The 22146-nt window shown below is 58.9% G+C and overlaps 1 protein-coding gene and 1 non-coding gene across 2 annotated transcripts in view; one reads left to right on the top strand and one right to left on the bottom strand.

The window, feature by feature from the left end:
- FIBCD1 (fibrinogen C domain containing 1) overlaps window positions 1–22146 on the top strand; it is a 35055-nt gene that overhangs the window by 6239 nt on the left and 6670 nt on the right. Inside the window, exons 2-5 of the mRNA XM_027556588.1 lie at window positions 3153–3632; window positions 8920–9079; window positions 9491–9627; window positions 20756–20852. Coding sequence (XP_027412389.1) covers window positions 3153–3632; window positions 8920–9079; window positions 9491–9627; window positions 20756–20852 — 874 coding nt within the window. The remainder of the gene's footprint in view (window positions 1–3152; window positions 3633–8919; window positions 9080–9490; window positions 9628–20755; window positions 20853–22146) is intronic.
- Window positions 16679–16751, bottom strand: TRNAG-CCC. The gene has a single exon. It is a non-coding gene; the product is annotated as a tRNA-Gly (tRNA).

Here is a 22146-nt window from a genome sequence, read left to right as displayed (position 1 = left end):
GCCGGTTTCATCTCCAGGCTCCGGCATCCCCCTGCCCCTCGGGGGACCCCCTGCAGCCTTCTGCAGCGCGCCCCCTCTGCACCCTTGGCCTTCCCGCCAGGGACCAAGGGCCTGGGTGGAAGCAGATGCCCAAGAGGAGCTGGGGATGCACATGGGGGACGTGGCTGGCTGCTCTGCCTCCCCAGCTGGGGACCTTAACGCTCTCCTGTGGAGGACGGCGCTCAGAGCTGCTCGGGGCAAGGTGTCTCTCGATGGAGTCCGGGAGGGGACTGACAGGGACTCACTGGCTGACACAGGGCTTTGTTTCAAACCGGGCCAGGCTTCCCACAAGGCAGGACTGTGGTCAGATGGCTCAGCAACAGCCGCACAAACAGGCGATGGGTTTGAACCCAGTCACCCAGGCCTGGGTTCACATGCTCCTGTGACCTTGGGCAAGGCTCTTCACTCTTTGAGCCTCAGTTTTCCCATCTGCAAAATGTAACCAACCTCAACAAGGGGATGTTTGGAGGTTTCACTGGTGGGAACACAGCATAAACTCAAGTAATAGCGGTGATGATGCAATGCCCGCCCCTGTGGATCCTGCCGACTCGTGGCAGGGTTGGGGCAGCCTGGAGGCAAACTTCATTCTGTGCCAGGCCATCCTGGGTGGGCACAGGGCTCAGCATGGAGGTCATGATCCCCTGCCCTGCCACGCACCATGGGTCCCAGGGCCTTCACCTCCTCCCACGCCAACAAGGTCATGGAGAAATGACCTAGCCCGTCTGTCCTGCCCTCCATCCATCCAACAACCAGCTGCTCTATGCCTTTTGGGGGAGTGGGGGGGCTCACGGTTTAGAGCAGGTTTCCTAGATCTGGGCTCTGCAGGCCCCAGAATTCTAGCTTTCTTGTATCCACAGCTTTCATCATCTCCAAGGGGACCCATGCCCCCAAAGAGGGTAAGAGTCATAGTCCATGGGACACGAGGTCCCTACGGGCAAGGCTGGCATGACTGTCCACTGCTACCCCTCAGGGACTGGCTTGGACGCTGGCTCAGGGGGAACACCAGGTAATACTGAATGGATGTTTGAGTGAATGAATGCAGTCAAAGGTGATGACTGTATTTTTCAGCCGGGAGCAAGAGCTGTGGAAACACTGAGGAGGAGCCTCACCCAAACTGGGAGGAGGGCTGAGGAAACAGTCTAGGAAGGCTTCCTGGAGGAAGTGACATCTAGCTGAGCCCTGAAAAAAGAGAGTTTAGCTGTGGAAGAGAAGCAGGGGAGGCTGATGCCTCGGGCCGAGGGAGCAGCCTGTGTAGAGCTGACGGAGGGAAGCTGACGTGTTCAGGTCTGGCTGGAATAAATTGTCCCACTGTGTGGAGTCCCAGCATGTCTGGGCAGGTGTGGGGAGAGGTGGGGTAGAATGTTGAGTCCCATCACTGCAAGGACAGGCTAAGGAACCCTCTCCCTTGTCTCTCCAACAACACAGACCCCTGACCCCTTCCTCCTCTGGTGCCAAATGGGAGATTCAGGAGTTACTTGTAGAATTTGAATTTAGGGAAAAGTAGCTATTTGCTCTACCATATTTTCTCATAGAAAAACACTGTATATAAGAGGCTGTTTTTTTTTTTTAATTTGGCTGCATCCTGCTGCACATGGGATCTTAGTTCTCTGACCAGAGATCAAACTTGCACCCCCTGCAGTGGAAGCATGGAGTCTTAACCACTGGACCACCAGGGACGTCCCTAGAGGCTACTTTATGTATCACCAAGAAAGAAAGTTGTCAATCACAATTGTAAGATCCTCCCATATGTCAGAGATGTTGAGATATGGAGATAAAAAAAAAGGGGGGGGAAGGGACATTCTAGCATCAGTGACACAGAAATAGCACTTTGGGTGGAAAATAAAAAACCCGACACCTCCAGATGCTCTGTGCACATTGATCACGAGATAATAAAAGCCGCTAATATTTATTGCGCAAACACAGTATGCCAGGCATGGCTCCAAGTGCTTTAATATACTAACTCATTTAAAGATGCCTCTTGGATTCAGAAAGTTGAAAATGTGGGGCAAATTCAGCGCTTGGACATTCCTGGCCCCGGGAAGAGGCGGGAGGTGGGGGGTCCAGTCCAAGCCCAGCTTCTCATCTGCAGGGTGACCGTGGGCAAGCCCCTGGCCTTCTCTGGGCCTCGGTGTCCCCGTGTGTCAAAGGCTGTGATTGCTCTGCAGGCTTCCCTTGGGCCGTGAGTGATGCGGGCCAGTGAGTCTGGATTTGTGCTCCATCACGGTGCCTCCTTTAATTACAAGCTGTACTGGGTCCAGGGGGTGGCGGGGGTGCTTTGTGAAAGAGGGGGAGGAAGGAAGGGCAGGCAGGAGAGGAAAGGGGGTGGGGAGGTGCTCGGGAGGCCATCCCCGGCCTGGGGACTCATGGCAGCCTCGTGGGCCTGCAGTGGCTTCAGGACGCGGGGTGTGGGTGCTCTGGGTTGAAAAGACCGTCAGTGACAGCAGCCCATGACCCCAAGGCATCCATTCCGCTGAGACAGCGCGATGATTTGCAGCATCGCTGTGTCACCATCGCAGCTCCCCCTTCCCGAGTGTGCACGGCATCGGGCGCCTGCCTATGGGGTAGGCGAGTCATCATTGCCCCCATTTCACAGATGAGGACACCGAGGCTCAGGGAGGCAAAGACCTTCACTCAAGGTCACCCTGCAGAAAATGACAGCTTGGGGACCTGAGCCTGGCCTGTCTGGCTGCAGAGTGGGAGTCCACCTCCCGCTCGCCCTTATTAGACCTGGGAGGGCTCCATGTGGGGCGATGTGCCCACCTGGGGCAGGGGCAGCGAGGGAGAAGGGACTGTCCCTCTATCTCCTGGCTCTCTGCCCTGGTTCCTCTTGTCGCCATCCCCATCTCTGTCTCCCTGCCTCTCTTGCTGTCTCGAGCTCGCCGTCTTTGGTGGCAGCGGGTGGGAGCCTGTTTCTCTGTCTCCCTTCTGGGGCTGTTTTTCCAAGACTCCCCTCCCTCATGCCCCAGAAGGAGGCTCGTCCAGGCTTCACAAAGGGCAGAGGGCCCCGTCCGAGGGTTGGAGCCGGAGGCCCGGGTCTGCCCCTGACGCTGTTCCTTCTCTCTCCTGTCTGTCCCTGTCCGTCTCTGCGTCCACGCGCCCGGGCTGGCCCGCAGCGGCCGAGCTGCAGCTACGTGCTGTGTACCGTGCTGCTGTCCCTCGCCGTGCTGCTGGCTGTGGCGGTCACCGGTGCCGTGCTGCTCCTGAACCACGCCCGCGTGCCCGGCACGGCGCCCCCGCCCGTCGTCAGCACCGGGCCGGCCGGGGCCAACAGCGCGCTGGTCACCGTGGACAGGGCCGACAGCTCGCGCCTCAGCATCCTCATTGACCCGCGGTGCCCTGACCTCGCCGACGGCTTCGCCCGCCTGGAGGGCGCCCAGGCCTCCGTGCTGCGGGCACTGAGCCAGCGCCAGGCCGAGCCGCGGCTGCCGGGTGAGCAGGAGCAGGAGCTGCTGGACACGCTGGCGGACCAGCTCCCTCGGCTGCTTGCCCGGGCCTCGGAGCTACAGGCCGAGTGTTCTGGGCTGCGGAAGGGGCACGGCGCCCTGGGCCAGGGGCTCAGCGCCCTGCAGAGCGAGCAGGGCCGCCTCATCCAGGTAAGGTGGGGTCTGTGCCTCCCTCGGGGTCTGGGCAGGGGTGGGTGGGGTGGCTGCCACCACCTGCTGGCCCTGCTGAGTGCCTGGTGCCCTCAGCGTCACTCCGTCCCAGGGCCAGGGGCTGTTGTGATTCCTGTCTGTGGACAAGCAGATGAGGCTCAGAGAGGTGAGAGTCTCACCCAAGGTCACACAGCTCGTGCAGCCATCCTGGTGACCTGGGTGTTAGTGTAATCTCCATGGCATGCAGTGGTCCTTCCATCGGTCAAATCCATCCATCGAGTCAAATCCAGGCCTGGAGGGGCTTCCCAGGTGCTCCCGTGCCAGGGGACACAGGAGAGGCAGGATGTGGCCTCCATCAGGCTAATAGAAGTTCACGGTCATCAGGCTAATAGAAGTTCACGGTCATGTGGTGCCCAGTGGCAAGCCCCCACACCCTCGGCTGTGCCATGTGGCCAGAGAGAGCCATACCCCCTCCGCCAGGTCACCCCATCCACTGCCATTTGATGCCCACAGCCTTCCAGGGAAGGGGGGACCAACTGAAGAGCTCAACCAGACCCTTAGTGTGTCCCCAACACCTCCGCCCCACTCCAGCCCCCACCAGAGCCCAGCCAGGTAGGTCCCAGCAAGCACCAGGTGGATCTGGGTGAAGGGTTTCTAACACTGACCATGCTTGCAGCACCAGCAAGAATCTTCCCCCTCATAGAATCAGGGTTCAGGATCAGCTCACTGGCCCTCTGCTGTTTTCCAGAAGAGAAAACTAAGGGCCTGAGCGGAGCAGTGATTTGTCCGGGGTACAGTGGCCAGGTCTCCCCAGGTGGCGCTAGTGGTAAAGAACCCACCTGCCGATGCAGGAGATATAAGAGACACAGGTTTGATCCCTGGGTCGGGACGATCCCCTGGAGGAGGGCATGGCAACTCATGCCAGTATTCTTGCCTGGAGAATCCCCTAGACAGAGGAGCCTGGCAGGCTATAGCCCATAGCATCACAAAGAGTCAGACACGACTGAAGCGACTCACCACATGCTTGTGCACAGCGGCCAGGTCAGGCCTGGCATCTGGCCTCTGGAGCATTGCCCAGCCTCCAGCCTTTACCCTGCTGCTGCCCATCCCCCACCCCCATGACTTAGGTCCTTAGGGACTGGGAGGCGAGCCCCACACCTGCCATGGGTCCAGCCCATTCCGGACATGTGAGATGGCCAGGCATTTGGTCACTCACCAGCTCAAGAGTGACGGGCCTTTTCCCTCCCCCGAAGGCTGCAGCTGGAGAAATTACAGTCCTCGTCATCCTGTCTAGGTGACTGATGGGGAAGCGGCCTCCCCATCCTGGGGGGATGTTCAGCTGCCCTCCTGCTGCCCCTCCATCTGCAGCGGCCCTGCCCCTCATCCTCAGGACTCGGGGAGACCTCCAGACTTTCTGGGGCATCTGGGCGCCTCACTCTGCTCTCCCCGTGGCTCAGCCCTGGACAGCCTGGCCTGCCCGCAAATGCTCACCTTCAGGGCAGGGGCGGGGGACTGGGTGGGAGCCCTGGGCCTCCCACCCGCTCACCTGCATGGAGGCCTAAAGCCGTCCCCGGAAGACTAATGGCTCTTCTGGGGCCCAGCACTGCCTCAGCTCACCTGATATATTCACTTCTCACAAGAATGTTTAATTTGACTCATTTCCCACAGACTCAAGGTGATTTCAGAGACCATGTGTCTTGCAGAGCTGTGTTGCCATAGCTCCTAGTTCCCCTTCTACGAGCTTCCCAGACCCTCCGCTGTCAGTCCGAGACCTGGGCTTCTCAGAGGAATGCCCACGGCACTCCCTGTTGGAGTGACCAGAGCTGCTCATTAAAAGGGGTGTCCCTGGACCTCACCCCCAAACCCCCGGGTCCCAGCAGGTCGACAAGCACCTGGGTGACTCCTGTGCACTGATGCACAGGTGTCTAAGACCCATTGGCCCAGGAGCGGCAGAGCTGAGTGTTCCTGCCCTCACGGTTTGAGTCAGTAGAGTCAAGGCTTCACCGAGGACCAGCTGTGCGTCCCTGAGCACCTCCAGTGCCCTCTCTGGGCAGGGCACTGCCCTCCTCACCAGTAACATGGGGCTAGCACGGTCCATGCCCAGTAGGATGCTGTCACTCATAGCTGTACTGGGCCTGGTGGGCGTGTGGCACGTGAGAGATGTTGTCTACACATTCCCACTTCTTTTATTATGACGGTAGAAACTTTGTAAACTGAAGTTTCAGCCTATGGGGAGCCACCACTGAAAATCTTTTTTTCGGTCCACACTGTGTGTAATCAGCACTTTGTAATACAATAGCCCCAGGAGGTGGTGAAGTGAAAGTGAAAGTCTGACTCTTTCAACCCCATGGACTATACAGTCCATGGAATTCTCCAGGGCAAAATACTGGAGTGGGTAGCCTTTCCCTTCTTCAGGGGATCTTCCCAACCCAGGGATCGAATCCAGGTCTCCCACATTGCAGGAGATTCTTTACTTGATGAGCTACAGGGGAAGCCCAGGAAGTGGAGGGAATCATTATCCCCATTCTGCGGAGCGGCAGACTGAGGCTCAGTGTGGCAAAGCGACTTGTTTAAGCTCCAACAACTGAGAAGTGCTGGAAGCAGCAGCTCCGATTTCACTGCCTCTGAAAGTCGCCAAGTCCTCTTGAATGCAGCTGTGCGGCTCAGCGAGCAGGGACTGACTTTCCCCATTAATTCGGGGCATGTTTTTATGTACATTTTCAACTTTAATCATTTGCTGGTTTAAACTGAGGTCTTCCTTGCCCGTTAGCAAGAGCTGGCCGTGCCTGAGTTTCTCGAGTGTGTCTGCCTCGTCACAGAAGGATGGGCAGTACAGATTTGACTGAACCGATGGGCTCGGTGATCTTTCCTGCTTACATCCTGTAGGGCCGCCCCCTGCCCCTGCTCCCTGGGGCTGCCTGCATCCCACCGCAGGGCTCCTCCAATGGGGCTTGTCTCCAGGACACTGCAATAAAACCCCGGGAGAAAGCTGCCACCCCGCCTCAATGCTCTCTCCACCCATCTGGGTGCCTGTTCCCCGGGCCTGAGCCCCCACTGAATCACCTGCTCAGCAGAGGGGAAACTGACAAGGAAACTAAAAGCATTGTCGGGCCCCTGCTCCCGGACAAGCCGAGAATCATATTTTGTGAACTGCTGGCACTGTATATTTCTATTTCCCTTCCTCGAACGAGCTATTATCTGGCCAGTGACAGATTTGGTGTGTAAAGACCCAGCAAGCTGCATGCTCGCTGGCTGGCTGCAGTCTGCCCGTGACCCTGCCTCCCTCCCCCTGGAGCCCTGGGGTGGGGAGGTGACAGACCACAGAAGGCACAACCGAGAGACCCCAGGTGGAACAGAGCTGCACTAACTGAGCCCCAAACCTCTGGACCGCAATCACAGTGGGGATGGTACAAATCGAGAAAGAAGACTGAACACATGCTGTCGTGAACCTTCCCCCCTCCCCAGAAAACAGGGGCCACTGCGGTGGTTCGTGGGGAGGAGAGTAATGTGAAAGGGGTTTGGTTACCCTTCCAGGGTTATTTGAAAGTGATTGGAGGAGGGTCCTGAGCCAAAACTCAGAATCAACACCAGAGCCTGGGTCCAAATCACCGCCCGGCCTGCCCCCACCTTAGGCTCCCTGCACGATGGCACAGCCCTGGGTTCCTTTCCTGCCAGTCAGCCCGCGGGTCATGGCCTGAGTGTGTCCCCCACAGGGACCTCCCCTTCTGGGCCTCAGTTTCCCCATCTGTAATAAGGGATGACACCTCAAGCCCTTCCACCTGGCACTGCTATGGGGTCAGGTGAAGGGGTGGACATCAGAGAGCCCTGGAAAGTCAAAGCCGGGTTCTCATGGGGTGGTGCAGGCCTCCAGGGTCCCACCTGTGGAGTGCAGACCCAGCACCCCTGCTTTGTAGCCTTGCTGGGCAATAAGAAGAGATGTTGAGTGAAGGTGTTTTGTAATCTGGAAGGTGCCTCATGAATTCCCATACTGAGGCAGGCACCCAGGTGCTGAGTGCTGAGTCCCTGCTGGGGGCCGCACGCTGTGACTGATCCCCAAGACAGCTGGGCCAGGAAGGCTAGGTTAGCCCCATCTCAAGGCTGGGTTAATCACTCACCTGCAACCGTGTAACTGGCAAGTGGGTGAGCTGGGATTTGAACAGTGGGGTCTCCTTTAGTCAGCTCAGCTGGGCTGAAGGCACAGAAATGGATGAAGGACGGGGCCTGCAGGCAGCAGCGGCACAGGTGTCCCCTCCCACCTGAGCCCCCTCCTTTGCACACCGGGGCTGAGACCGCCGTGGGCGGCGGCCAGAGTAAATCAGGGGCTTGCACCAGGGGAGTGCCTCCACCTTGAGGACTAGTGTGTGTGCGCCAGAGGTGTTGCCGGGTGCTCCACTCACCCAGGGCTCCATCCACCAAGAGCTCCACCCACCTGGGGCCCTACCCACCAGGAGCCCCACCTACCCGGAACTCCACCCACCCAGTGCTCCACCCACCAGGAGCTCCACCCATCCAATGCTCCACCCACCAGGAGCTCCACCCACCCAGTGCCCCACCCACCCGGAATTCCACCCACCCAGTGCTCCACCCACCAGGAGCTCCACCCACCTGGGGCCCCACCACCCAGAGCCCCACCCACCAGGAGCTCCACCCACCCAGCAATCCATCCACCAGGAGCTCCACCCACCCAGTGCTCCACCCACCAGGAGTTCCACACCTTGGGCCCCACCCACCCGGAGCCCCATCCACCCGGAGCCCCATCCACCCGAAGCTCCACCCATCCAGCGACCCACCCACCGAGTGCTCCACTCACTAGGAGCTCCACCCACCCAGTGCCCCACCCACCAGGAGCTCCACCCACCTGGGGCCCCACCACCAGGAGCCCCACCCACCCGGAACTCCACCCACCCAGTGCCCCACCCACCAGGAGCTCCACCCACCTGGGGCCCCACCACCAGGAGCCCCACCCACCCGGAACTCCACCCACCCAGGGCTCCATTCACCAGGAGCTCCAGCCACCTGGGGCCCCACCCACCAGGAACCCCTCCCACCCGGAGCCCCACCCACCAGGAGCTCCACCCACCTGGGGCCCCACCCGCCAGGAGCTCCACTCATCCAGCGATCCACCCATCAGGAGTTCCACCCACCCAGTGCTCCACCCACCAGGAGCTCCACCCACCCAATGCTCCACCCACCAGGAGCTCCACCCACCCAGTGCCCCACCCACCCGGAATTCCACCCACCCGGAACTCCACCCACCCAGAGCTCCACCCACCTCTGTGCCCCACAGCTTCTCTCTGAGAGCCAAGGCCACATGGCTCACCTGGTGAACTCGGTCAGCGATGTCCTGGACGCCCTGCAGAGGGACCGGGGGCTGGCCCGACCCCACGTCAAGGCTGACCTTCAGAGGGCACCTGCCAGGGGATCACGGCCCCGCGGCTGCGCCAACGGTGAGTGAGGTGGGGACTGCCTTCCTTGCATGACCTGGGTGCCCAGGTTCATTCCCACAACGTCCCCCACCTGCCCCACTGACAAGGCTACACTGCTTCTGTGTGCCAAGGACTTCCTGCTGCCGGGCAGCCCTGAGCACCCTACCTATACCCTCCTGTTGACCCCTCTCCCTGCCCGATGAGGTGGAGCTCACTGCACCCATTTTCCAGATGAGGAAATTGAGGCTCAGAGAGGGTGCTCACTCACCACATCCACCAAGGGAGAGGCAGAGCCACAGTCTGCCCCCAAGGCCAGTGCTCTGGAGCCCACCTGACACTGCTGGACAGACAAGTCAGAGACCCAGGGACACAGGAGACAGGGGAGGAACGTGGGTGCGGGGCCCAGTGCCCTGACGGCCTTCCCTGTCTCAGGCTCTCGGCCACGTGACTGTCTGGACGTCCTCCTGAGCGGACAGCAGGAGGACGGCGTTTACTCCGTCTTCCCCACACACGACCCCGCCGGCTTCCAGGTCTACTGCGACATGCGCACAGATGGAGGCGGCTGGACAGTGAGTCTCCCCGAGTGTGCGGCCGGCTGGGCCAGGCCCCGCCTCCTCTGGGCCCTGCAGATGGTCGGGGCAGATGCTGGGGTGACCCAGGAGGCTGTGCATGTGAGCCGGGGTGCTCTGCCTGGCCCTGCCCAGAGGCTCACCAGCCATCACAAACCTGCCCGTAATCTCACCAAAGCCTCCACAGGGCAAGTGGGGGGCATGTGCTGACACGTGGGGGCCACTTGGGAGCAGGTGTCAGATCCCCATGTCTGAGTGGAGCCGCCTTCCACTCCCTGAGCCTGCAGCCCCCGCCCCCACCCTGGACAGTGGTTCTGGAGGGGTGGGGGTTGCTGAGATTGGGTCCTGGAACTAACGGCTGCTAATGTGAGGGCGGAGGTTTTCAGTTACTCAGTAGACGGTGCGTGTGCAGGAGACACAAGGAGCAGCACAGTTGCTGTGAGCAGAGAGCCCCCCCCCCCACCAGGGTCTCCTGGCGAGGGGCTGTCGCCATCTCCTTGCACCTCCTGATTCCTGCCCTGATGGGAATTGGGAGCAATGGAAAGGGAAGGGTGAGAGCCACAGGTGGCCCGAGACCTCCCCGGGGCCAAGAGAAGGAGGAGGTGGCGTGGCGGGGCAGAGGCCCTGGTTTGAAGACCTGGAGGTCTCCTGATCGGACAGCGGAGAAGCCCCTTCTACAGCAGGGTCGACACACAGGTCTCCCCTGGTCTGCGCTGCAAGTCCTCAACTCTGGCTTTGCAGGGGGAATGTAGCCACAAAACTAAAACGCCTGGGGGTGCGTGCTGGCATACAAGGGTGAGGGCAGGGGGGTTGGCCAAATGGAGCAGGAGGCAAGACGGGGAGGCCCGAGTGAGGCAGGTGGGCAGGGCCCAAGCGGATGCTCTCGGAGGGCAGAGCTGCCATCAGGAGCTGGTGTGAGAGCCGCTGAGAGCCCCCCGAGGACCCCAAGACAAACATTCTTCTAAATATCCCTACAAGCTCCGGAGAGAGGAGCGTTTAAATGCACTGGACTCACATCTGAGCCTAAAAGCACTTTTGTTTTCCTATCTCAGAGCATCTGAGTTATGGCCTCCACCTCTGGGACCCCCTCGGCGGGCAGAACAGCTCTGATACACCAGCCAGAGCCCAGAAATCAGAGTTAAGGGTTAGGACAGGCTTAATGAAAGACCAGGATGCCGGCCCAGACCATGCATCTTCCACTCGGGTGGAGTGGAAGCCAGTCTCCTGGGAAGTGAATCAGGGTTGGGGTTGGGAGGCGAGTAATTTCTTGGGCCTGGGCTTCGGGGGCGATTAGAGGGGAGTCGATGAGGTGCACAGGTCTGCCCAGCCCTCCCACCCAGACATCTGGATCAGCCAGCCTGGAAGAAAGGCCATTCTCAGCAGAGAAGGGCTAGCGAGGCCCACAGACGTTAATATCCATTTGGGCTTCCGTCAAAAGCAATCTTTTCCCGGATACCTCTGGGCGTCTGTCAGGATCACCTCTCTGCCGCACGGAATCTCTCGGAAACTCAATTGCTGTTTGGGAGGGAGCTGGCTGCTGCTTTGCTGGATCCGAATACCATCCATCCTCATTTAGGCTCCATGTCCAAACTGCCGGGCCTCAAGTGCCAACACTCGGGGACAGGGTGCCTGGGGCCAGACACACCAACCAGAACCTGCTTCTCAGAGAGCCGGAGCTGCAAGAGGTTGGCAGGCAGCATCCCTGTTTGCCTAGGGGCACTTTACACTTTATATACTGTGGCCCTGCTGGCACTTTTCCAGCCCTCCTCCAACCCCTGGAGACCCACAGGGCAGCCTCAGAGAGGGCAAGAGGTTTGTTCAAGGTCATCCAGGTGGTGCTAGTGGTAAAGAATCTGCCTGCCAATGTAGGAGACATAAGAGATGCAGGTTCATCAATTCCTGGGTCGGGAAGATCCCCTGGAGGAGGGCATGGCAACCCACTCCAACATTTCTGCCTGGAGAATCCCACAGACAGAGGAGCCTGGCTGGCCACAGTCCACAGTGTCGCAAAGAGTCAGGCACAACTGAAGTGACTCAGCATGCACGCACCTGGCAAATAAGCAGCCCAGCCTCATGCAAGTTCGTGGAACCAACTGTCAACGGTGTCACTTGTCACTTTATGGCTCAACTATGGGGTGCCAACCACGGGCCAGAGGATTCCGCAGCAAGGTGCCAGCCTTGCAGGGAGCTAGACAAGTCAGCCAACCTGTATGGAGGCTGCAGGGCTAGGGGTCCAGGGAGACCCCAGAGGAGAGCCCCCTTACCCTGCCTGGGGCGGCCAGAGAGGCTCCTGGACTGGGAGGTTGGGGCACAGGGAGATGAGGTGAGAACAATGTCCAGGCAAAGGGAACACGTGCGGAGGTGGCACGGAGTGGGGCAGGGCTTGTTCTGGGACCATGGTGGCTCCGTTCTGCTGGCATAGCCCTCGGGGGGCCGGGCACGGGTTGGGAAGCAGGCACGGCCTGGTTAGCATGGTTTTGCAGATGCTATAGGAGTCTGGCTTTCTCCCTGGGGGCACGGTGGGCTCTTGGGAGGGAGTGACCCAGAGATGTGGAGCCAAGGTGGAGAGTGTGCGAGCAGCTTAGGAGCTGGGGTTGCAGGGGCCTTGAACCCTTGCAAAGGGCGTGGGAGTCGCCATGTGGGAATGAGGTTGAGGGACAGGGGGACACAGGCCTCAAGGTGGCCTCTCTGCTCACTGGCCCTGGAGGAGCCCCAGCCCCTCTACACACTCATCATTGACCAGTGACCCAGGCCACACGGGGTCAAGCTGATCAGCCAGGCCACTGCTGACCCTGCCCCGTGCACCCCACCGACACCCGCCCCGCAAAAGGAGGAGGAAGGCAGGATGCACAGTCTGCCCCTGCTCACCTGTAACCCTGGGCAAGGGGCCCAGCTTGGTCGCTGGGTCATTTGAGAGTCCTCCCGGGTCCCCCACTCATGCTCCCTTTCTGCACCTGTCACGGGTTGTCCGTCTGTGTCCCCACCAGGCTAGAGCTCTGCAGGGGGCAGCTGGTCACCTGGTGGCCCCTGTAGCTCAGGCGTCCACATGGTGCTTCCATACCATCTGTGCTCCTAAATACTTGCCGGATGGGTAACCATTGGCATCTTCTGGCAGCATAACTTCCCCTCTTGGAACCTCACTTTTCTCATCTGTTAAATGGGAATAAAGTAGTGCTCTTCATGGTGGGGGGGCCATCAGAATCCCCCACAGGCTGCTCACTTGTGGGGCAGGGGCAGAGGAAGAGGGAGGGGCACCAAGGGTCCTTGCTGAGCCTAGGGATTCCCTGAGAACAGAAGAACTGGCTCTACCCTGTAGGATCTTATAGTCAAAGTGTCTTTCATTATTTTTTACCATTTTGGCTGCACCCCACAGCACGTGGGATCTTAGTTGCCTGACCAGGGATCGAACCCACGCCCCCTACATTGGAAGGCAGAGTCGTCACTGCTGTACCACTGGGGGAATCCCAAGCGGTGTTTTTAAAGAGGAGGAAGATGTGTTAAAAACAGAAGCCAAATTTCCTCATTTGGAAGGGCGATTCGTGGGATGAAGCAGCCGTTTCCAGCTCATCCCCGGGGCCCTGAGAGACTGGAAAGGTCACATTCCCTCTGGGGCGTCCCCTTCCTCATCTGGCCAGTGGGGTGGCCCTTGTGTTTTACGTGGCCACCTTTCAGGGCTGGAGAACAGGGTGACCAGGCCCAGGGCCCGGTTCGGGTTTTGTGGTTGGAGGGAGGGTCCAGCCAGCGTCTGCAGGCTGGATCCCCCACTGTCCTGCCCTTTGGCCCCGGGGACACAGCCTTGTCCCCATCAGGGTTGCTTCAGCAGAGCTGCCAGCCGGCGTGATTGCCAAGCCCTCATCTTTGCATAATCACCAGTCGAGGTCAAGAAATCAGGTCCAGTTCAGCGTCTCCTACCGCGGGGACCTGCAACAGGACTGACTCTGCTCTGCGCCCCCCGCTCAGATCCACGGTGCCGCCAGCTTTCCCCCGGCCCCACCAGCCGAGTGCCCGAGCCTGCGTTCTCTGCCAGGCATTTTTACTGCCGTGCAGGGTCAGCTGGCTCAGACGGGCCTCTAATTGGCTCCACTGCGAGAGCAAACCTCCCCTCCTACCGTGTCCATTCCCTCCCTACCTGTGCTCCCCAGGCTGAGGAAAATCCTTCTCTTACTGGGAAGACATCAAAGGAGCTGAACCCCTGAACAGAGCCCAGCCCAGCAGGGGATCAGGCTCAGGAGAGATGAAAGCTCCCAGCCTCAGCCAGGATGCCAGGATGCAGGTGATGGGGGGGTGTTGCTGTGGGACACACTAGGGGCGCTGCCTAGCAGGACCTGGGGGTCCACCAGGGTGCGGTCTCCTCCTTGTGTCCCAGGGGCTGCGGAGGCAGGAGGAGACCTGCCGTGACGTCAGTGGCTGTCGCCCGGCTCCCCAGTGTTCCGGGGGAGTCCTCCAAGCGCACGCTAGTAATGACCACGTCCACTGCTGACGGCACCCCTCTGGTCCATGAGTGATCCGCTGGGAGCGTTTAGGATTTTTCAAACTTTGAACGTAGACGAGGTGGGGGGGTACACGTGGAGCTCAGCCCGGCGCCTCAGCATCTGATAAATGGCAGCTCTGAGCGCTGTTTGCCTGGAGCCGACAGCCACCGCCTGCCAAGCCTGGGAAACATGGCGGGGCGCCAGGCCCAGGGGTACCATTTGCAGTCACAGACAAGGAGTGGGCCCACTTCCTTCTGGGTTTTGGTGGCTGGTTCTGAAGAAGAGGGAGGTTAGACATACCGTGCCTCTCCCCGACCCCACCGGGCTCACACCTACCTTTTCCTGCATGGCATCTTCACTGTGACCCTGCAAGGCTGACAAAGGGGTTGCTGATGGGGCCTTTGAAAATATATATATTTATTTATTTGTCTGCCCAGGTCTTAGTTGTGGTCTGCGGGATCTTGAGTCGTGCCGTGAGGGATCTAGTTCCCTAACCAGGGATCAAACCCAGGCCCCTGCGTGGGGAGCTCGGGGTCTTAGCCACTGGACCCCCAGGGAAGTCCCTGTTGGAACCTTCTTTTTTTTTTTTTACAGAGAGGGGAACTAAGGCTCAGAAAGGGTCCTGTGACTTGTCTGAGGTCACACAACCCATGAGAGGCACAGCCAGGATTTGAACTCAGTTCAGCCTTATTCCAGCAATAGTGCTCTTGCTAGCAAGCCCAGGCTCTGGGAGCTGCTGCCCAGAGGTGTCCAGAAAGGACTGGAGGAGCAGCTGCCTCCTGGGAAAGCCGGCAGAGCATCCCCAGGGGCCTGCTTTGAAGGGCTGCGTTTGTTCCACGTCTAAGTTCTTTGTTCTTTAGAGACAAGAATCCGCCTCTGCCATCGCCTGCCACCCCTCCTCCCGGCACCGCCTGCTCAGGAGGCCTGGGAAGGCTGGTGGAGCACAACCAACACAGTTCTGCCTGTAATTGGTTTCCGCAGCAACTTCATCAGAGTTGAGGAAAAATCTCAGATGCTGCCTCCTGGGGACCCTTCAATGGCGGCAGAGACCGCCCCCCCCCACCACCTCATAGTGTTTGGACCCACCCTGTGCCTGTCTCTTGCGCCTCAGCTCCTCTGACCACCTGCCAAGACCCTGCTCAATCTGCAGTTCACCCAAACGTCTCCTCCTCCGAGAAGCCCTCTAGGACCCCACCCTCCCAACCATCCCAACAGGTGGCTCATCCTCCTCTGAGCTCCGGACAAATGTAACAAGTGTGACCCTTATGGACTCTTATCAACCAGCCCATTTAACCACGTCACCCGTATGCTGCTGAGTTGGAGCTGTTACAATTCCCGTTTTACAGATGAGAAAACTGAGGCACGAAGATCAGAAGAACACCTCAGATTGGGAGCTGCTCTGCCCTGAGGCTGCTGGTTTGTGCATCCCTCTCTTCTGGGGCTGTGAGCTCTCTGAGAGTCAGAGTCCCTCCACCAGTCCAGGCACACCACACGGGGTCTGCAGCAGCAACCCTATCATTTTGCGGAAGAGAGAAACCAAGACTCAGATGGTCGCATGGCCCTCGGCTGGAGCCTGGCTAGAACTTGGATCTCCTGGGTGCCAGCCCAGTGCGTTTCCTGGGACCCGCTCAGCTCAGCTATGATGAGGAGGGATGGGGGGCTCACAGGCCTGGGGGGCAACGTCCACCCCCTTAGCCATGGGGCCCCCCTGGGCCACCCTCAGCTTTGTGTACTGTCAGTCTCCCTACTTCAGGTTTCAGTGGGCCCCTGCCCTGAAGCACTCCTACTCTGCAGAGGTGGCCCCACCTCTCCAAACCTTAGTCTTCTCATCTGTCAAATGGGAGCATGAACCCCTCCCTCCTGGGCTGTGGTGGGGAGGACTGAGATCATCCTTGAAGGCACTGGGGTGACCAAAGAGCCAGACCCTGACTCTCAGGAGGTCTCCGCACTCTGGGCGGCGTGGCTAACGAGATCAGCCGGGGCCTATCGGAGGAAGAGGCCCAGAGGACACTGAACCTGTGGAGCGCGAGACAGGCCCCAGGAGCCTGTCTGACAAACAGGGGACAGTCGGCCGCTCTGCTCCTCCCCCCACCCCCTCCTGCCGCCCAAATGCAGCGGCTCCTTCCTTTGAAACCTCCGGGCACCATCTGCAGGACCATGTGGGCCCAGCGCTCCCTTGGCAGAGCCTCCCTGAGCGGCACTTGGAAGATGCCGGGCGGCAGGCGGCTGGCTTCTGAGAATCCGTACCAGAAAAACGCGCCCGTCTGTCTTCCCACTCGTGGCATCTGCCCAAGAGGCCGCAGAAGCGTTTCTCCATCAATCACTTTGCAGCCAGAACCCGAGGGAGAGGCCCCAAGAGTTGGGCCAGTGGATATTTTAGCCCTAAAATTAATCGTTTGTTTCCCCACTTTTCCCCCACCTTTTGTGCCTAAATGGAGACTCCTGTTCCATGGCTGGGACAGAGGAGGGGGAGGTGGACGCCTCAATCCTTTACCTGCCTCTCCCCTTTTTTTCATTTAGCTGTACCAGGTCTTACTTGAAGCACGTGGGACCTTTTAGTTGTAGCATGGGGGATTTAGTTCCCTGACCAGGAATCGAACCCGGGCCCACAGCATTGGGAATGCCGAGTCTTAGCCACTGGACCACCAGGGAAGTTCCAAGAGGTCTTTTTATTTTTTTTCCCCCTGCTACACTGAGCAGCCTGTGGGAATCTTAGTTCCCCGACCAGGGATTGAACCCAGGCCTTTGGCAGTGAAAGCGTGGAGTCTTAACCACTAGACCACCAGGGAAGTCCCTTGCTTTCTTCTTTGTATCTTCTTGTCTGGCTGATCCTTGCTCTGTAATTGAAGGCCTTCTAGTGGGTGACATCTGGCCCTCCAGGGTCCCCAAAGCCCAGCTGGTTTCCAAAAATCTGAAGCCACAACTGCAGTTCACCCTGAACCCCGAGTTAGAGAAAACACTCCTGGGAGCCTGGGAGGACCTGCGGATGACCTGTGGCCTGTGCCGACCTGGAACGCATGGCATGCCGTGGTCAGCTCAAGGGCAAGACCAGGGCTTCCGAGTCTGAGATCCCAGCCATTGCCCAGCATGCTCGGTCACCCAGAGTTGGAGCTATGGGATCAAGACAGCCCATGGCAAAGGCCGACAACTTCAAACTGCAGGTCGTGATCCATTGGCTGGTGGAAAAATCAATTTAATGGGTTGTGAGCAACATGGGTTTTTTGTTTTTTTGTTTTTTTTTTTTAATGAAATGGAGTGGAATAGAACAGAAGAACAGGGTGGAAAATATTAACACCCCTCCATCTGAAGGACAAGTATCGTTTCGGGAAGCTTTTGTTTCAGATACAAAGAGCTGTGAGTATGTGTGTCAGGATGTCAACTACATTTCCCTGGGTCACGGTCCAAGAGTCTAAAAGCCACTTCTTTGGAACTGCGCCACAGCTGTGTCTCGGCCCTGGAAGGGGTCGGTCATGGTTTGTTACCACTCGGAAGAGCGCCCGTGTTGGCAAACGATGCTCTGACCTCTGAGCTGCGGCGGACTGTCAAGACATCTGCTGCTGTCAGTGACGGCAGGTGCTTCCCAGGTGGAGGAGAGCAGCCGGGAGGCCCCGTGGTCTGGAACGTGTGCTCACCACCTCTGATCATTCCCAGACCGAGCCCCAGCCGGGGCCATGCCTGCCACCGGCATCCAACCTGGAAAGGGAGCGGGAAAGCGGGGCTGAAGGTGGGAGGATGCTGAGAGATCAGCTCTTGGCCTGAGAGGCCTCGCAAGGAGACAAGGGGGCAGGTTTGGGACGCCCCTGGTGGGTAGCAAGTGAGCATGTGGATGTGGGTGGTGAGACGCGGATTTCCGGGTGTCCAGCATGGCCTCAGGCTACGGAGTGAGGGGTGAGTCAGACTGTCCACCCATAGCTGCCTGACTTCTGGCCAGTGTCCGAGCTTCTATCTCCTGGAATGGAAAGTGGGGCGGGTCAGGGGACCCAGAACCGGGCTCCTGGGGTAGGGGTAAGGAAGTGCGTGCACCGGACAAGGAGAACTTAGCCTGAGCGTCGGCTGTGGTCAGCTCTCAACCCAAGCCGGTCTGTCTGTCCCAGCGGCTAGGGTTCATGTTCTGCCTATGCCTGCAAGCGTGACACCCCCACTTTCCACTTCATAATAGCGGGAACAGGAAAAACAACAGTGATGGCAATAATGATACCAACTACTCTGTGATTTATTCCTCGCTGAGGTCCGGGGGGTGAGCTGAGGGTGGGCGAGGCAAGCGTGGCCCCGGGGGCAGGAATGATGTTCCTGGGCCACACATTGGGACATGCGGGGGCCAGGATGGGCCCTTGCTCCAGGGTCACCCTGGATCTCCTCCCAGAAGCCAGCCCCTCTGGCCATCCACTATTCCTCTGATCTGCCCTGCTTCCAGCCTGGGCGGGAATCCCCTCAACTAGGCCTCACTCTGTGTTTCCCTGCCCCAAGGGCCCTGACTTGGATTTCCCAGCTGGTGCCTGACATGGATGTGCTCAGTGGGACATTTGGGGAATAGACTTGGGACAGGCCCCTGGGACAGTTCTGGAGGAGACACGCCCAAGTCTGGGAGGAATATGGCCTGGGGCGGGGGCCGGGAGAGAAGGGAGGAGGGGAGGCCCTGGTGGCCCGTGTCCTGGGGCTGTGGGTCTCCTTGGCTGGTATGGGCTGACCACCGCCCATGTGCCAGGCCCTGAGCGGACTGTCTGTGGGTGAAAGTGTTACTTCCTCAGTCCTGTGCGACTCCTTGCAACCCCTTGGTCTGTCCATGGAATTCTCCAGGCAAGAATACTGGAGTGGTTGCCATTCCCTTCTCCAGGGGATCTTCCCCATCCAGGGACTGAACCCAGGTCTCCTGCATTGCAGGCAGTTTTTGTTTTTGTTTTTTAACAATCTGAGCTATCTACAGCCAGTGGTCACGGGGGTTTGATGCTGAGATCCCCATTTTACAGATGAGGAAACAGGCTCAGCGCGGCAGCGTCACTGGCTGGCACTCTAAGTGGCAGAACCCGAGCTGTAGAGCCCAGATTGGGAACCACTGTTCTCCCCGCCCCGCCCCTTTCCTCGGCCCCTGCAGCCCTCCCCCCACCCCACCCCCAGCCCGGCTCTTCTTGTAGAAACAGGCTCTGCTGTCCAGGCCTTCTCGGGGGAGTGTCTGAGCTTCTGCCAGGATTAGGCCTTTCAAAGGGCGCGTGCTCAGGGTCCCAATCCGCAGCCATCAATACCCGCTCTCCACCGGCTCTCTGATCTCCGAGCCTGATCGAATTTCCTTCTGCTCGCGTCCCTTCTGAGGGCTTTCACGTGTCAGGGCCAGGCCGGGCTGAAGGTAGCGAAGCAAAGGAAAAAGGTGTCGCCGCCTCCCTCCCCTCCCGCCACCTGACGTCAGAGCTGCCCAAGCAGCCGCGGTGATGGACGGTGCCCTGCGGACAGACCTGCAGTTGCGGGCAGACGCCGCACAGGGCGGTTCCAGGCGGCTGAAGCCCGGCTGCTTAGTAATGGATCGGGTGGCTCTGTGCCGCGGCCAAACCTCTAACACCTCAGACGCGGGCGCAGATGGAGGCGGTGGGGGCGAGTGCTGCCTCTGCAAATGAGCAAGAAAAAGGCTTGTTAGACAGAAAGGCTTGGGGGCGGAGGGGGGGCGGGGGGCTGCGAGCTGGGGAACAGGATTGTCAGCGGATCCTGTAAATACTCAAGGCAGCTCTGGCCTGGACCAGCGTGCTACTTATTTCAAAGCAATTTAACCGATGGGATTCCGGACTCCCAAATCAAGAATGTTATTAAAATGAAGAACAGAAGCGGCCCGGAGGCTGGCTGCGGACTTCTGGTGCTCCCCTGAGAGGTGGCCGGGGCTCAGCTTTCCCAGGGCCCCCTGCCGATCCCCTACCAGGGGCTTTTTAATAGAGTTGGTGGGGATGTACATGAATGCAGCAAGGGCGCATTGAGAGACCCAGTCAAGCCCGGGTGTGTGTCTCTGTGTGTGTTACGTGAAGTGTCAGTCGCTCAGTCGTGTCCGACTCTGCAACCCCATAGACTGTAGCCCGTCAGGCTCCTCTGTCCATGGGATTCTCGGGGCAAGAATACTGGAGTGGGCTGCTGTGCCCTCCTCTGGGGAATCTTCCCGACCCAGGGATCGGACCCAGGTCTCCTGCATTGCAAGCAGATGCTTTGTCATCTGAGCCACCAGGGACACCCTGTGTGTGTGTGTTATTGGGCTTTAAAAACTCAAGAATGGGCTTTTGTTCAGTGTTGTTTTGACCCAGGAAAAGGTACAGAGACCCTTGTTCACCCGCTTATTATTTGACCAGTGGGTAAACTGAGGTCCCCGCAGGGATGGGACCAGTCCAGGGTCACACAGCAAGGCAGCAGAGTGGGTCTAGAAGTCTGGCTTTCTCCACTGCACCCCAGTCCACCCCAGTTCCTCCTCGAGGGGGCATTTGAGGGCCTGGGGGCATTTGGTCAGTCCCCCCACCTTGGAATACCATGAGCCTCCCAGGTCCAGGTCCCAGCGAGAGCTGTTGAGAGACTTGAGGCTCAGCCCCTGTGCTCCCCAAGTGGGCAGGTGAGGTGCAGTGGGGGGCCAGGGGACGCATGTGAGGTCCTGGGAAGGCTGGGACCAGCTCTCCATTTTCATCCGCTCTCAGGTGTTTCAGCGACGGGAGGACGGCTCCGTGAACTTCTTCCGAGGCTGGGAGGCATACCGTGATGGCTTCGGCAAGCTCACGGGGGAGCACTGGCTAGGTGAGACCCCTGCCTGAAGCCTGGCCCACCCTCTCCCTGTGCAATGCACGCTGTCAGGCATGAGCCCCCTCCTCACATGGATGCCAGCCAGGTCTCCATGACCTCCTCACGCCCAGGTCAGCTCCCAGGTTCTGCATGGAAAGGGGACCTGAGCGTCCAGTGGAATGTGCTCTAGGAGCAGGAAGCCCAGGGCAGTGCGCTCGCTGTGGGTGGGTCCCGCGAGGATGTGTGCTTGTCCCGCTGGGGGCACCCTGGGACCTGGTTTCTGTCCCAGCTCAGGCCTCTGTGGCCGATGCAGATGCTGGAAGACCAGGACAACCCTCACGCTCCCCTTGAGGGTCAGCACCCACCTCCCCAGAGCAGCACTGGTGCCCCTGCCACTCCTGGCATCTTAACTGAAGTCTGTCAGCAGCCACTGAGTGCAGGAAAAGCATCTAAGTGGAGCCTTGGCCAGCTCCTGGCAGGCAGGGAGCCCCGATGAGAATGTCGGCGGGAGCCCAGTCCTCAGCTGCCCTGTGATGTGCCCTGCCTCTGCTTTTCCACATTCCCCTGCCACCTTTTCATCCAGTGTTTTCTCTTTTCCTATTGAGTTATGAGAGCTCTTTATATATTAAGGTTATTGATTCTTTGTCAGATACCCCTGATACATAGTTACTCCCAGTCATTTGTCATTCAGCCTCTATTTTGGTAACATTATTACTTATTTCCTAGGAGTTTTAACTTTTTTTTTTTTTTATGTAGTTGATTGTGCTAGTCTTTTCCTTCATATCTTCTGAGTTTTAGGCCCTGTTTTTCTCTCTCAGTGTCATAAAAATGTCTATTTTTAAAATGCCTTTTCAGTTTTCGATGGTAGGTTCAGCTCTTTAATCCACCTGGGAGTTCACTGGGGTGACAATGGGGGTCTAAGTATGTTTCTGCATCTTCCTCCTCACGCGCTGTGATCTGAACTCTGATGGATGGTGGGGATGGAACTCCAGTCACCCAAGGGGCCCAGGGAAGTGGGGGGTTGTGAGCATTTTGGCAGATCAACAAGGACTGGAGAAACCCAGAGAGTAAAGATGAGGGAGGTGGAGGCAGGGGGAAGGGGGCCTTGAGGGGAGGAAGGGTAGAGAGGAGGGAGACCCCAGCCCCTCCTTCAGGACACCTGCCCCGGGGCCCCCCGTAGGCACTGGGCTGGCCCATTAAGGAGTGGAACTCTGCTTATCCCGGCAGAGTGCTGTCCAAATGGGGGTCCATGGGGCCCACTCGGGGGTGGGGAAAGGAATCTTCCAGCATCCCCTGGGGCTGGGCTCCC

Source organism: Bos indicus x Bos taurus, chromosome 11 (genome assembly GCF_003369695.1).
Source record: "Bos indicus x Bos taurus breed Angus x Brahman F1 hybrid chromosome 11, Bos_hybrid_MaternalHap_v2.0, whole genome shotgun sequence".
NCBI classification, from domain to species: domain Eukaryota; kingdom Metazoa; phylum Chordata; class Mammalia; order Artiodactyla; family Bovidae; genus Bos; species Bos indicus x Bos taurus.
Note: the sequence above shows the minus strand (reverse complement) of the source record. Positions and strands in the feature narration are given on the sequence as shown.